This window comes from Lates calcarifer, linkage group LG19 (genome assembly GCF_001640805.2).
Source record: "Lates calcarifer isolate ASB-BC8 linkage group LG19, TLL_Latcal_v3, whole genome shotgun sequence".
Lineage (NCBI taxonomy): Eukaryota > Metazoa > Chordata > Actinopteri > Centropomidae > Lates > Lates calcarifer.
In genome coordinates, this window is record NC_066851.1 from 14,100,719 (window position 1) to 14,117,040 (window position 16,322).

Sequence of the window (16,322 nt, forward strand, 5' to 3'; positions counted from 1 at the left end):
TGTTTTATGGCCCCAGAACAAAGTGTCACAGACCTCCAGATACCCCACACCATAAATATACCTTACCGCAGGGGCTGTAATATGCAGTTGATAGAGTAGATCTGACCCTTTGACAAGCTTTACTTCTAGTGGAATGATCCATTTGACAGTTAATGACTGCACTTTGCTGACCTTTTCGCTGAATAAATAGAAAGGCCAGAAAATCCAGGCCCTGTCTGCTGAGTGACAACTGGCCTTTGGCTCATCTTTCACAGTGAACATCAGACCCAAGTAATTTTCTAATGGATTAAAAAAAACTGGAAACTTTGTGATCTATAAACCATTATCATGACTGAAAGACAAATGGTATAATCTTTGCATCAATGCAAATTTTCTGTTAAAAGGGAATAATTTTAGTTCAAATCTTATGTAAAATGTGTTCAACCAAAAACACGAGGCATTACTCCAAATACAAATGGATTACATTAACTTTATGTGACACAGGACTGCATATAATTTACAGTGGAAAAGTTACAGCTTTCACAGCATCAGTGAACTGTTTTAAAAGCTGCTCTGGTTTCATTAGAAGACAATAAGAATGAAACAGTTTGGTTTACACAGTGATGTTGTTGAGCTTGAGTGAACAACCACAGGCCATATCTGCAAAATAACCACCTGCCGAATACTGTGCTAAGGCATCTAGCCCTTGTGTAGCTCTCTGTTTTATTAACACTGGAGAAATGCAGTGCTGCATGTGGAGAAGATAAATCTGTAAAAGTGTCTAATTTAAGCAGCTACTCATTGATTATGGAAAATGTAAGTGTGGTATACACAGATATTTCACTTACTGCAACATTATTTTTCAGCTTGTAAAAACATGAGGTTACACTTGTAATACGTTGTACCAGAAGGATATGTGGTAACTGAGCAACATTTACCACGTAGTTTGATTTTTCTAAATCTGTTCATTAGGAATATTTAACTTCCTAAAACCCAATGTAAAATTACATACAGGTTTAACTAATTGTATAGTGCCAGTAATTTCATGACAAGTTTTTTCACTTCCTTTCTATTTGAGTCGTCCAAAGCATTATAACTTCTCTTTTAAAAGGATTCAGATTAGTATTTTTAGTCAGAGAGGCACTGACAGTTGCCCTTGATAACTGATCTATCACAGTTATTTATCACTCATCTACATGGGTTATGTACCACCTGATAGTAGTTTATCCAGTGTAAAGCTACTTTTCAAGGCATATTAAAAGCAAACTTGAAATTAATAAATACATAAGAATAAATTAAAACAAATGCACCCATCGTTTGGTCACATTAGGAAAAGCAATAATACAATGAAATCCCAGGAACAAGATGCAGAAAACTGTGGAGTGAAAACCGCTCATATAAGTCAGACAGTTACAGGCAGATATTTAAAGGCAAAATGTTCATTGGCAGGTATTCTGAAAAAGTCTGCAGCTACATTTTAACAATGTTGAGACCTGGAGTGGAGGAGTAACTTCACAGTCCTCAATGGAAGAACAGATTATATGTTCTCATTAACAATTGAATGAGAACAAAAACAGTCATAGAAGTGAGTCCTTACTGTACATATCAAAGCTAATGCAGAGTACTAGGCAGTAAACTTCAAGGCAAAAGCACTCTGCTGTCTTCGCTCTGAGGCCGTGTTTGTGAATTCACTACAGCATCCAGAAGCTTCAAGTTTCTCCTGTTTGTTTTTGGAATTAATACAGTTGACATCTTCTCAAAAAAAGGAATGCTTCTCAAAGTCACATTCTTGTTTAGAGACTTCAAAAACAAAAGGATGTGGAAAGGAGTGCAAGGTGATAAGAGAACATCCAAAAACAAAAAAAACAAACAAAAAAAAAACTCAGCAGACACTTCCTGCTGGAATGGACGCTGGTCTTGTGTATATGTGAAAAGCACTAAACAAACCCCCCTTGGTCTTTTAAGGTCCTTGAATGTTGTTTATAGTTGAATGGAGTAAAAGGTGGGGGGGCAAAAAAATCTTTGGTTCTAATCTTTCTTGAGGTCAGCCGGGCCATGAGATGCATCAATGGATCTGGGGCTGACCGGTGGTTGTTCCAGGTTGGCTGGTAGAGTCACGGGAGCCACTCCATCGTTGTTGACCAGAGCCCCGTAGGAGAAAGAACCATTGTAGTCTGGCTGAACCACCAGGCCCTTATCATGAATAGTTGGGACACCTGATGTTAGAGAGGACAGGTAGGATAAGGTTTTATAAGGTTTTACATTCATTTTCTCTTGTAGCCTTCAGACAATGTTGAGTTGCACAAATCTTCCCTATTAGAACCACCACTTTGTGATTTAAGTTTATAAGACAAAGGTACTTCACCATTAAAATCTTTCTCTGCGTTGCTTTAAATCTAAACAGACACCTTTACAAGTTTCAATATTTAAGTCAAATATATACAAACCATTAGCCATATCCATAGTGACATATGGCTCAAAGGTCCTGGTCTTTTTCCGGTTTTTGGTGATGAGAAAGACCCCCAAGAAACAAAGTGCAGCTCTGTACAAAGCACAAAATCATCAGTTACAGCTTTTATGCACAAGAATGGTACAAAATTCAACAGCTTTTTTATAATATTTCATCTTAATTCATAACATGTTGCCAGCAAATGTCTTGTTTTCTATTTATCTGTTCATTGATGTTTGACTATAGCATTGCAAAAAATGCAATAGGCCTTATTCACAGCAGACATTTTCACTTGTCATAATAGGAAAAGCACAGGTTGTTACTACTAATAAAAAATATGTATCTGTACTATTACCATCTGTACTACTAACACCAGGAGCCTGAGACTTAAGCAAGTAGATAAAATTCATTTCTGTGCTTTCCTCCTGTGACATGACAAAATGTCTATAATCACTCACCCCAACACAAACATGCAGATGTGAAGGACGTCGTCATTATTAAACTCTAGGTAAAACACAGCTCCTGAAAGCCAGAGAAGACAGACAGAGAGAGAAAAACGTCTGATGACTTCCACGTTATGACTCATCTCAGGCTCCAAGAGTATTGCTTGTCTCTATTTTGCTAGGCAGCGACCTGCATTCACCTGTTGTTCCAGGTCCATTTGAAAACTGCCTGTCAAAAAAGAAACTCAGCAGCAATCTGGGCAAAAACAAACCAAGATAACCAAGAATGCCATAACTCACCGGCTCCCACAGCAACGACAGTGGAGAGGATGTAGTTGACACTGGCAATCAGAGTCGAGTCGTACAGCTTACAAGCTTGGGAGAGAAATCTAAAATGACAACACACAGAAAAAGATAAAAATGATTTAAGAGAACTTACTATAAGTAAGTAAGTAAGTAATAATAAAAATCTGAATAGCAAACATATCTTTATTCTATATTATCATGTGTAGCAGCCAGATATGCACTAACTACACTCCCTTCCTGTTGCAGTAAATACTTCGTCTTCAAGATTCCAGTATCTCACCTGGCTTGGAAGGTCGCTGACGCCACCATGCACACAAACATGACGCTGAAGATTGGGTAGTCAAGCTGCATGGAGCCCTCGGCACTGAGCACCAACATGCTGGACACCGCCTTTACTGTGATGACTGTGACAGAGCCTGCACACCAACCAACAAAAGTACAGTTTAACACAGAACAAACAAGGGGCTAAAAAATGTTTCACTACCTTTTGAGCATTCAACATGTGGCAACATATTCCAGTAAAGTATGGTAATAGCTTGACTTTACAGACAGTATGAAACTGACTGGATTTAATGTAGCTGACTCACCCAGTAGAGCGACCAGCAGCAGAATAATAACAAGGTAGTTAGCATTGCGCTGTTTGTAGAAGTATAAAAGCAGGCAGAACGTGATAATCTCCAGGAGCTGTCAATGAGGATAAAGGCAACAATAAACACTAAATTAATTTCAAATAAACAAAACAGGAAATGCTGTGAGGTTCAATAACGGCACAATTAGTCTAAGAGCCAGAGACAAACATTTGTGCTGAATAATATCACAAGTCAAGAAGGCTGGGAAAAGTACTGTGTTCAGTGCAAACTTGTGGAACTTAATTTGTGCCAAAATGGGGAAGACCAAATAATAAAAATCAGCAGCCCTGCAGTAAAAACCAGTCTAGTAAAACTCATACAGTTTACTTTTGGTTAATACTGTCATAGGAGGTGCTCTCCAGTGTTTGATATATTGCGTCCTCTTAGTTTTAGAGATGTTTACCCCCTTACTACATTAAATAAGGGAGTGGAATTGATACTCCACCTTATATGACTCACTTGTGCATTTGTAATTGTGATTCAAAGAAGTTACTGTCTGAATGTCTGGTTGATCAATTACAACCTGCAATTATGTAAGGTGAAAAGACGTGAATCCCAAACACAGAAAAGGTTAACTTGGAAAGAAGAACAGCACTCACAAACAGACCGTTACCCACACTGACTTAACGACACAGGATGTTTACTTACTAACAGACTACAGATTCAGAAAATGAATGAACACCTCTGACAGACTTAGCAAAAAATAGAACGTGAGAGTTACCAAACCTGTACTGCAGGGTTGCTCTATTGCTTTAAAGGGTGTCATATTGGTGAACACTGGTGTGGGAAAATTGCATTTTATAGGCCCACAGGTGAAGAGGCATATTTGAAAACAATACTATAAATGTTTAAGAGGATGTTATACATTGTCATTTTGTTGCTACACATTAATCATTTTATACCTGTTTTGCTGAGTGTGGGTTTGACATTAAGCACAGTAGATCTGAAGATGGAAAACAAATGAGAAATGTCTCTAGAACTTTGTGCTTTTTCAGTGAATGAAAATATCTTACCAGGTACAAGAGAACAGGCCATCCTACAATGTGCTTCACAATGTTCACTGCATTGAGTTTCTCATGAGAATTTGGTCCAAATGCTACAAAGAGGTATGTTCCTCCTATGATTATGACACAGCCCAGGAAGGACAGCCCATAGCGCTCTGAGATGAGATACAATATACAACTAATTGACAGCATTCTGATATTGTGAGGAAGGAAAGGTTTTAGGAGGTTATAATATCACACAGCAGAGGGAATTTCACAGTCAAACTCAAGATACAGCACTTTTTAGGACACAAGAAAGACTTGTACAGGCAAACTAATTAACTTTATAATTTCAGTCATTACAGCAGCAGGAGACAGCATATAGTCTGCTAAGTGCCATGTGGCTACTAAAGAATTTACATACAATAGCACAAATTCCTTGATATTTGCATGTGAGTGTCAGTGCGACTGCACATCTTCAGTCACACACATATGCTGAACTTACTTGCAAAGTCCTTTGGCTTCGATTTCTCACGCAGAAAAATAAGACCCAAAATTGAGCTTGCTGAAAACAAAAAGAAAAGCATAATGCAAGATGTTACACAGAGTTTCCATTTAATTTGTTCCATGTATAGATTTGAAGGTGGTATAAGGGCGTCTCAGTGAGTAGCTGCTTGTTTTTGCCAAAACATGTCAATGATTATGATGATGATTTATCTCCAAACATGCCCATCAACACATTAGAGAACAGTATTAAAAATACTCACTCAGGACAGACACAGCATTAAGCGGTGCTATGAGAGCGAGGGGGGCAAAGCCGTAAGAAACAAAGTTTGCTCCCTCCCCAATAAAGGTCAGTACAAAACCACACCACCAGGTTTTAGTGCGGTAGAAGGCACGCGGGTCCTTTGTCCCTGCTAATGTCACGTGGCTGTATTTCTGCAAATAAGCATGCAGGTAAAACACAATAAAGACTAACAGACGGTAAACAGGACACACAGTGCAGTACACATAGCCTAAACAAAGCAAACATATAAAGTAAGCATAATTGGACAAACAAGGTGGAACGGTTTTGAGCAGAGATATTGTAAATTAGAAGGACAGAGGGGAAGGGCAGTGGGACTAAATGATGACAGTGATGAATCATGACAAGGTGTTAACTGTATATCATTTCATTCATAAAGGCTTCTACTGAAGGCTTTTAAGGATACTGTAATGACAAGATAGTCCTAAAGGGTTATTCTAACAAGGTGCCCCCCCCCCAAACTATGTTTACACACTGACAGAAAAGTACATAATATTCAGAAAGTAGAAAAACAAAACTACTCCATATGGGAGACATAAATAGTCATGACTGGATAGCATAGCAGGCACCAAAATAAAGTACATTTAAGTACATTTTATAAAGGAATGAGCTCTATACCTGAATACTTAAGGAGATGCTGACGAGCACATTTCCAAAGATAGCGAGCAAAGTCCCAATGAGATTGTCCTAAAGAAAAAAAAATGTAATTCAGTCAAGTTTTTTTGTTTACCACCACAATAATCGACATGTACAGTACTCCAGATACTACAGTACTCCAGATACCACAGTACTACAGATATGTAGCTTCAAAGTTTTGGCTTAATGTGAAAGGACATAAAATACAGTTACATAAAACGATTTTATAAATGTTTTAACACCTGCTACAAGAAGAAACAATAAAACTAACGCAGTGACAGACGGTTAAAAAGTAAACAACTGTGTATGAACAGTGTCTCACCGTGTAGGAGCCTCCGTCGGCTCTGTTGATATCCATTCCGTTCGCCTTCAGAGGCAGTTTATTAGTTTTCTACAGTAGCCAGACATTCAGACAGCAGACATTTCATCTTGTCGATTTAAAAAATTAACTATTTACCGCTCATTTATTTGTATTTATATAGCTCTATGCTGTGGAGGACACCATCTTTTCGGACGGGGAGCATCTCACTTCCTCATTGAATCCACTTGTCTACTTGACGCACGTTACGCTTGAATCACGTGACCGCAGACAGTGACGATTTTTTTTTTATTAACCATTAACCAGGAACAGGAACACCTGAGAGCTCATGTTTAAACTGTTTTCTTTATGTGCTTAATTAACCGAACTAACTTTGAAACTCATTCCTCATTTCCTCTTTCTATTGTATTTTCTATTGTTTCCAGTAGTCTTGCTTTTAATTTGTAGTACCACTTGCGGACAGTAGGTTGTGCCATTTAGCTGTGATTGATCCAAGAGCATTTACATTAGAGGAGGATATTGATCAGTTTGACTGGTACTTGAATGCCAGTAAATTCTTGGGTCCAGCCCAGGTGTCATTAGCCAGACACCAACCCAAGCCTAATTATTTTTTAAAGTCTTTTATATATCCACTACAACCTGATTACATGTTCATGAATTAGGCAACAGTTGCTATTTCATAACTTGAACACATTTATCTCTAAAACAAAATCTTTAACCAACTATAGGCAACCCCTCCTTCTGCCCCCCCCCCACCTGAAAAAAGCGTGATTATAACTATCTCATCATAACATCATAACTTACCTTCACCGTCATCCTGACTAATACTAATGGTATGTTTTCTCTTTTCTTTGTGTCATTGCAGCAGAGAAGGTGGGACAGCACGTCAGCAACAGTGTTTCTATAACAGGAGCAGTGGAAAAAACAAAGGCAGGTCATTGAAGGGCGTGAGCTACTATTTTAAAGGACACTGGAGGTGTCTCATGTGAGCAACTGATGAGTCATTGCTTCTACATGAAGCTCCTAAGTTTCCCATGTGTCCCTGCTTTTTAATGTACAAGATTCATTAAACCAAAGTTGGCAACTAAGAAAAACACATTTAGTCCAAACTTGAAATCAGGCAACAAAATGCGCTCTTTTATATTTGGCACTTTCATTTATGAACCAGCAGAGGGAGTGAAACACCATAGCTGGGAGAAAACCATCAGTTTGTACCATTGTGCTTAAATGAATGCCAAGACATTCCTGTGCTGATTTCACTTGATGTATGAGTGGCATTTAATTTCCCTCTTAATTTCATGCAATTATCTGACACTGTAGATACTTAAAAGCATAAATGTAATATTATAATATGAAGTATGACCTTTTGGCAAAACTGGCATGTTGCTGGACCTTGAGCTATGACCTGATTATTATTATTTCTATGGATGGTCAGACTGTCAGACATTTTTTTTAAATCAAAACATACATCTGAATACTGTTTGAAATGGATACATTCTCGCTCTTGCCCAGAGCACCAAAAGCCCTTAAGATCATCATGACATCAAGTGACAACTGCACTTCCTTTTATTTTTAGCCAGAAAAAGAGAAATCGGGACCACTTGTGCATGTTATTCAAGAAGATAACAGTTGGGTCTCGCATGCATAAGGTGCAATATACAGATCCATTTTTTTCCAGGCATTGTAGGCGGCTGGTTTAATTCTATAGCAGCACACTTCTGTAGATTAAAACATCATCTCCATCCAAACCACAAAGCCTCTCTTGCCTGCCACGTGTGTCACAGTTTAATGTCCCTGACAACTTGTTGGAATGAGACACAGTGTTGTTGTCCGTAGATACTTATCATGCAGACACTGATTACAGCTCACAGACGGTGTGCGTGTGTGTGTGTGTGTGTGTGTGTGTGTGTATGGTGGGGGAGTTAAGTATAGATGGCAAACAGGTGCTTGTTCCTCAGGTGCGTGAAAGTATGCAGGTGAATGACTTTATCCATTGCCTCATATAAGGTATAAATCATGCTATCCCAGGTGAATACACCTTTTAGTTAACTTCACAATCAAAATGTCAAGATGCTGATGATATATAGCATTAACACCTTACATAATAAGGCTGGAAACATGTAGTTCGCTTGGATTGAATTGGATTTGCTTGGATTTTTTATTTTTTTATTTTTTTATTTTTTGAGTTCAGTTTGAATTATTTAGTTTAGCCGTAATTTAGTTATATTCTTCAGTTTCTTTGCAGAGCTATTGCACACATTGGTGTGATTGTGATGATAAAATTATTTTTAAAATGAGATGATGTGATAGATAAATATATAGGATCAAAACATCTCAAAATGTATAAAAGAGAAAGAAACTGGCACTTATTAACAAGGAAATAAAATCTGAAGAAAAAATCTGAATACAACATGGAGAAAAACAGTAAAAGAAGGAAAAAAAACTCTTGGACAACATGTGCACACAAAACACATTAGCAATTTAAAAGCCACTTCAGTATCATTTTAATCGTTAATCTTCAGTAAAAACTTGTTTATGATAATGTAATGCAATGATTCATTGCTCTATGTTAAAATTGGAAACATCAAAAAGCCCATTTGAGAGCCGCTCCCGTGTTTTTTAATACAACTGACAGATTAACATCATCACACAAGCATCAAGAAATTACATTTAAGGTGCTTTAATGTCATTAAAAATGCTAATGCTCCACAAAGCATCTATTTCTGTAATTATCATGGCCTTGAAATGCTCCTATAAACACTTATGATTCTTTATTATGCCTCATGATCTCATGATAGAAAAAGTTAAATGTGAACAGAATTCAATGAGGGGTCAGGGGGGAAGGGCCAGAGGTCCTGATAGATAAAGGTGTGTCCCTTCCTCAGGACATTAGGTCATAGTGGCATAGTGGACAGACCTGTTCACTGCCACCTGTGTGTGTGTGTGTGTGTGTGTGTGTGTGTGTGGTGTGTGTGTGTGTGTGTGTGTGTGTTTGTGTTCCCATAGGACAGCTTTGAAGGCCTTGCAAAAGAATTAATGGATTAACAAGCTGATGTGTGGATAGATGAATCAATGAAGAAAGCAAATCTGACAAAAGTTTTCATTTTAGGGCTGCAACAAACAATTATTCTTTTAATATTTTTTTAAATTACTGATTAATCTACTTACTATTTATTTATTTTATCAACTAACAGTTCAATCTTTTTTTGTCATTAAATGTCAGAAAATAATGAAATATGTCCCCAGAACCCGAGATGATGCATTCAAATGTCTTAACTACAAGTCTTAATTACAAGAGACAGGGACGTTTTTCAGCTAAGGCATCCTATAATTTACATTTCTCACCTTCGACTCCTTTTGTCAAACCAGAAAATGAACTTCAGTCTCTACACCCTAAAAGAAAATACACTTTATAGTCACTTTATGTTTACTATCAACAAAATATAACTGGTTTCTTACACTCGTGTAATGGCCTTGTGATGCGTGGGCACCATCCACTATCTGTAGAGGAATGCATGAACGTTAGTGAAAAGCATGGCAGTGTGTATTTAATAACTGCCAGGCCTGTTTTATAAACCAAACAGACCAGCATCCATTTGTAATGACAGAAGAATGCATGTACGTTAGATAGGAGAAGGGGACGTATTCATTGCTATACTGCACCATCCAACAGGAAGTCACTTCTCCATGAGGTGATACTCCATCTTGTGAAGGAATGTTAACACGTTATGAAGTGGTGGTGGAAGAGCAGGCTTTTCCTAAATCCTCCACAAGTCCGGGCTTGTCAGTGCCATTTCTAGCAATGAGTCCCTAAGTGACAATGACAACACTATAAAGAATGCTGGATTGAATATTTGAGTGTAATTGTGCACAGCTTATGACTGTGGGTGTAAGGCTGACTGTGCTAACAAATCAACTTACTATTGTGATTTTTGGGCATCCCTCCAGAATACTGGTTTCGGTGACATTGTGTGAGCTTTAAACCATCAGCCAAACAGGATGAAGAAACGTGTGACAAAAGACATACTCAGGAGATGTTTTTAGTGCCAATAATAACATGGATATCAACAGAGAATGAAATGAAAATACATTTCCAACAATGAGAAAACCTCGTTCACTTGTTAGGTTCTTCCGGGACTTTTTGCTGTCATTAGTATCTGGAGTCTGAATCGCTTCTCTCTCAAATACAGTTTCTCATGACAAATGTAGAGCCGTAATTCACTTTAATTTATTAGAAGATTCTTATGACTAATCCTCTTTAATATCAAGGCTCAGCCTTTTTTATGAGAACTATCACTTTACATCTTTGTAATAATTCATGGTGATTATCCCCTTTAGCCAAATTAATTGTGCTAAATTCTAATATCCAGACACATAAATGAAGGAAGAGTCCACGGAAACATCTGACTATTGAGATAATAATCAAAACAAAAAAGCTACGTCCATCTTACCTCTCAGCAGCCTTGTGCACGCTCAGTCAGAGCTTTGTTGTTCTGTGTGTCATACCTGTCATTATATAAGCGAAGAGAATTACAGTCTGCTAATCTCTGTAATTAGGGATTGCTTCTGCATGAACACAGATGAGAGGTGAGAAAGGCTGCAAATGACGTTTCTGCCTCGGCCTCATTAAAGACTGTAGACAGGGAGCATGTCACATAGGATGGAGTTCATGAATAATTAGGAGTTACAAGTATAGATCATATATAATGGTGGTCACGGGATCATCACACAGCCATTATAATTATGAGGCAGTTGTAGATTATATAATCTAAAGCCCTATTCCAAAATGAGAAAAGAAAAATAGTAAATGTCACTATTTATTAACATACACACTACAATTTAATTTTGTATTATTTGTATTTTGATAAAACAAAAAACTTAAACTGATGGTTTTTACCCCATAGTGTATGTATCATAGTTTTAGAAATGAATATTGGTTTTGGCAGACTTCATACTTCTATTATATGTTTGCAAACTATTTATTTTGTCATTCTATCTCTCAGTGGTATAATTATACTCTTTGTTTTCCACATCCCTCTGTAAATCCCTGTTTGAGGCAAGTTTTCGATTTTGGTCATTAACTATAGATAAAAATGACGAGATTATTTTTGAAAATCAATTTTTGAAAATCACATCATCAGTTACATTTTTCTGTAATAAATCTCAGATAATCTTAAATTACACTATTATAAATTCTTGTAAGTCATTTGCACTTTAAATCTTTAGTTCATTAATGACTTGGAAGTATTTCTGATAAAGTAAGAATTCCTGACATTTTGTGTCATGATGCATTGTTATGACTCAGGGCTTCAGTTGTAGCTTCATAACTTTAAATAATCTCCTGATAGTTTCATGAAGTCATAATGCTTCATGATGGATTATAACAGTCCGACTCAGCTCTGCCTCTGATGGCCACGCAGTGACACATGACTGAGTAAGATTTAAACTGACATTTTAGCCTGGATTCTGTGTTTTGCATTCAGCATATAATCTTACAGCACAAATATTTATTGAAACCAAACTATTATTATACATTTGCTTTTACTGCACAGTATCCTTAAACAGTGGGAATTTTCATGCAAGTGACCCGGACCCTGGATGCCAAACTTTGTGGCAGTAAGATAAAGACACTGTTGTGAAAGCCCACATTCAACACTTAGCCTTTTTCCTTCTCTCACCCGCAGTTATGATTAATGTAAGATGACACTTTGTGTCAACTGTCGACCCCGACATGCTGTATATGTCACACATCTCAGAACATCACCATGAATTACACTGTGTCAGCACCCGAGTGTGTGTATAAGATGAGATAATGATTTTCATTATTCCCTCTTTGCCTCTCAACTTTATACTTTGTTGGTTTATTATGAGAAATTTCTTTAAGTTTACATGTGCTCTCTCAGTGTTTAGGATTTATTTTACCAGGTCAATGTGCAGTTACTGCAAAATAGTTGTTTGAGGCAGTTTTTCTTGCTGCATAATAATGTTCACTGACTGTATATGAAGAATAACATTAAATAAAAATCAGAAAATGAACTAGGATGTTTGGTTATGTGGTGTTTGCTCAGGTACTGCACCTATGTATGTAAGCATCGGTGATAATGAAGAATTTGAAAACACTCCAAAAAGTGGATATTGTGCATACTAACTACTTTTCCTTCTGCAGAATACTTAAGATTTTATAACATAAAGTGATATACTATAATATAATGTGGTATTGCTACTTAAGAAAAAATATCTGAATATTTTTTTACACCATTTCCCAACCAGGATACCCCAGTAGTGTGGGATGTAACCAGTGTTTTTGGTTGAGACGTGTGCATTTACTGTATGTATGCATGGGAATTCGGCTGTGCTTTGACTTGACTTACGTGTGTACTCATGAAGGTTGACCTTACAGGTGCCACCTGCATGCTCTCTGCCTGCCAGTGCAGCATGACCTGAGTCACGGGCGACTGCACACAACTTCATCCTGTCTGCTACATCTCTTTCCAGAGAGAAACTGACTTTTTTTTTTGTGAGGGTGAGGGTTTGTCTGTTTGTGTGTGTGTGTCAGTGATAGACACACACATGCAGGCAGAGACGGAGCTCTCATCTGTCTGAAACCTGAGGAGAGAGGAGACCGGAGTGAACAAAAGCCTGTGTTTAATTTTCTCTTTTTTTCTCTGTTGTCTTTGGTTGTTCCTTCATATTTTCAGCACCCTGCAATCACGGCATCTTGTTAGCTTTGGATTCAGGTTTAACTTGTTGCAGGAGATGACAACTCCCTCCCTCCCTCCTTCCTTCCCTTCCTACCTCCTTCTCCCCCTTTCTGCCTCCTCCACACCTCCTTTTCTCCTCCTCCTTCGCATCTTCTCCACTCTTCCATTCACACTTATTTGCATTTTCTTTTCAAATGGGTGAGAAGTCGCATTTGTCTTGAAGGCATGAATGTCTCTCTCCTTGCCTCCTCTATTCTTTCTGTCCTCTCCTCTCTCCCTTCTTCCCTCCCCTCCTCCCCCTTCTTTGCACCGGCAGGTGAATTCTCTTTCAGGAGAGTCTTAAGTCATACAATGACAGGTGCATGTCTGCTGGATCTGATTCAAAAAGACTGTTTATGTGGACTGCACTGGGCCCAACTTTTAAGCTTAGTCTAATTAAGACAAATTGTCATTTAAGACGTTTGTCCTCCACAGTGTTCTCATTTGCATGTTAGTAATGACTGAATTTTACATTAAAGCAGCCAAACTTTCAGTGGTGTTAGCACAGTGTAACCGTTGGCTTTTTCAGTCCAACAAAATCTTGACTCAGTGTTTGGACACTTTCACCAAGTGAATCTGTACCTGAGCTAACTATAAAATGGGATGTGGACACAGCTACATTTCTGCATCTAAAATTTACATCACTTCCCTCTAAATTTTCTAGCTTAAGCCCTATTATTATAATTGATTTGAGGTATTCAGAATTACAAGGTAATTTCCTATTCAGATGTCCTGTCCAGTTGTGTTCAATTGAACACATTTTTGTCTATGTAATTTATGCCCTGAAACTGGTCTGGTAGATCTCACTTTCTGAGAGTATTTCACCTACATTCACTCATTTTATTGTTGGCACACATCCTTCACTATTTGTGCTCCACCTGTAGTAACGGTCATTTCCTTCTTTGAGTAATTGACACTTGCCAAGAAGTAATTTATCCGCTTCGCAGCAACAATTGCTCTGCAGTTTGAGGTGATGAATAAAATGTAAATGTTTCATCAATAAGACAAGCTACTCTCATCAGATGAGATATGATTAGATCGTATCTACTCCCACATGCCCAAAGACGCCCAGTTCAATGATAAGACGTCAAACAGATGGAGAGCGGTTTAAGGAAAAATTCTCAGACTGTCGTATTTCATTTAAATCAATGTACATTTCAAATTTCATTCTCAGTCAATGGCGATATTAAACCAAAAATCACTTTTTTATATTGCTCGTGGTTGAAAACCCTTATAATCTATTCTCTTTTTAAGCTTGTGTCATTCTCTGTTATAGATTTTAAAACATATCAAAATAGCAATATCATAGTGCAGCTACCAAAAAAAAAAAAAAAAAAAAAAAATTGTGACTGTAAAACCTAAACTTGCTGTGTCTAGTGCTTGGTCACAATGACCATATTTTAGTTTTGGTAAATAAACCAACAATTTTTTTTATTTTTTTTTTACAATAACACTGACATTGGTAGTGGTAAAGTTAACCCAGTGCTGGTGCTCTGTTGACCCCAAAAAGTGAGATTTTTAATGTATTGTATAATTTAGAAAACAATTTAGAAGAGTAAATTGAAAAAGTTTTTTTTTTTTTTTTAAATCTATTTCAGACTCAAACTTGTGAACCTTTGACAGAAGCAGGAAGTTTCTGTAGTTAACCTCAGATAAACAGGCAACTTATTACAGAGAAAAACAGATGAATGTGTCACTATGGCAACAGACTCTGGCTGTGGACCAGGCCCAGAGGTCACAGGGATTGTGCACCCATACGTCAACCTTCCTCATTCCCTGGTTTGCGATGGGGCGCACCCTGCTGTGGCCCTTGAGCAGGGCACGCTGTGATTGTTCCAGGTGGACTGAGGAGAAAGGAGTGTGTGGTTCCTCTAATTCTCCGACGAGCCGAGACATGTAGACTGAAACTGGGCGCGAGATGAAGAAAGGAAAAGGGAGGGAGAGAGAGAGAAATAGATTATGGGGAAGTATCACAGGTGAACGTGGAAAATTTTTTCTTCCCTCTAATCAGAGGGGAGTTTTGTTAGGTGCAAGTCAATATAAACTTAAAAACTAAAAATTAAACTATTATGAAATGTGTTTTTTGTATTATTTTTTTGAAAAGTCATAGAAGCAAAGGTAAAAAAAAAAGATTTCATCCAAATATTGAGATTTAATTATAAATTATAACATTAATTTAATTGACAAGAATCATTAGGACATAAGAGACAGACAAGAGACAACAAAATAAATAGAGGGAATGTGTGCACAAGGAGGGCATGCCTGCAAAAAAATTGTTTCTTTCAAAGGGTTTCATCACTGAACCCAGGGTGAGGTGGTCTGAACATGTTCCCTTCTTTATTTGGGAAGGTGAGGCAACAGCCCCTGGAAAGCTCTCCTCCTCCACTATCCCACGGGAATATCACCACTCATCCATAGAGGAAGAGGGACAGAGAGGGATGATGAAGAGAAGAAGCCGGAGGAGGAGGGAATGAAAGGAAAGGGGTGATGGGAAGGTGGAAGAAAGAGAGAGAGAGAGAGATGTTTATCGTTGAGGGGAAGGAAAAAAAATGTGCAGAGAGAGAAGTGGTTCCAGCTTCGTTTAAGAGTGATAATTGATTGAACGTGCACACATGCCTGATCAAGTGTCTTTTCCCACAAACTTATTATTCCCAGTGTGGCCCTCATCTTCTTCAGTTTCCACTTGACTTTGACCTGCAAGTGAACAACCATGCCTGACATGTAACAGATTATATGCACACACGCAACTGTAGGCACACACCCAAAAGCATCATGCACCCACATTTGACTCATACAAACAACTCAAGTGCTAAGGAACATTTTGTCTTTTAATTGCAACAGTGTCCCTTTCTGTCGCAGATAAAGAGCAGATTGTTTGCGACACCAGTCGGCTATATCAAGTCTCTTTGGAAAATATGAGCTGTACTGTATCTGCTGTGAACCTACACTGCCTGCGTGTAGTATTACTGCCTGCAGGAAATTTTGAACCAAAATATCATGCTCGGCGTTCTCTCCAGGGTGTCGAGGGCTTGA

At 37.9% G+C, this 16,322-nt stretch overlaps 1 protein-coding gene and 1 long non-coding RNA gene across 2 annotated transcripts; one reads left to right on the forward strand and one right to left on the reverse strand.

Annotated features, from left to right (window-relative positions):
- Positions 1 to 449: 449 nt before the first annotated feature.
- Positions 450 to 6,789, reverse strand: nipal3 (NIPA like domain containing 3). The gene is made up of 11 exons (XM_018663607.2): positions 6,553 to 6,789; positions 6,213 to 6,281; positions 5,557 to 5,728; positions 5,295 to 5,354; positions 4,820 to 4,965; positions 3,765 to 3,861; positions 3,458 to 3,593; positions 3,172 to 3,260; positions 2,887 to 2,950; positions 2,427 to 2,521; positions 450 to 2,195 (listed from the first exon to the last, which is right to left on the reverse strand). Exons 1-11 carry the CDS (start codon positions 6,586 to 6,588, stop codon positions 2,008 to 2,010), a joined length of 1,152 nt encoding a protein of 383 aa, XP_018519123.1. The 5' UTR covers positions 6,589 to 6,789; the 3' UTR covers positions 450 to 2,007.
- On the forward strand, positions 3,195 to 7,791 carry LOC127143581 (uncharacterized). Its single transcript, XR_007815141.1, has 3 exons — positions 3,195 to 3,315; positions 3,424 to 3,613; positions 7,415 to 7,791. It is a non-coding gene; the product is annotated as an uncharacterized LOC127143581 (long non-coding RNA).
- Positions 7,792 to 16,322: the final 8,531 nt, after the last annotated feature.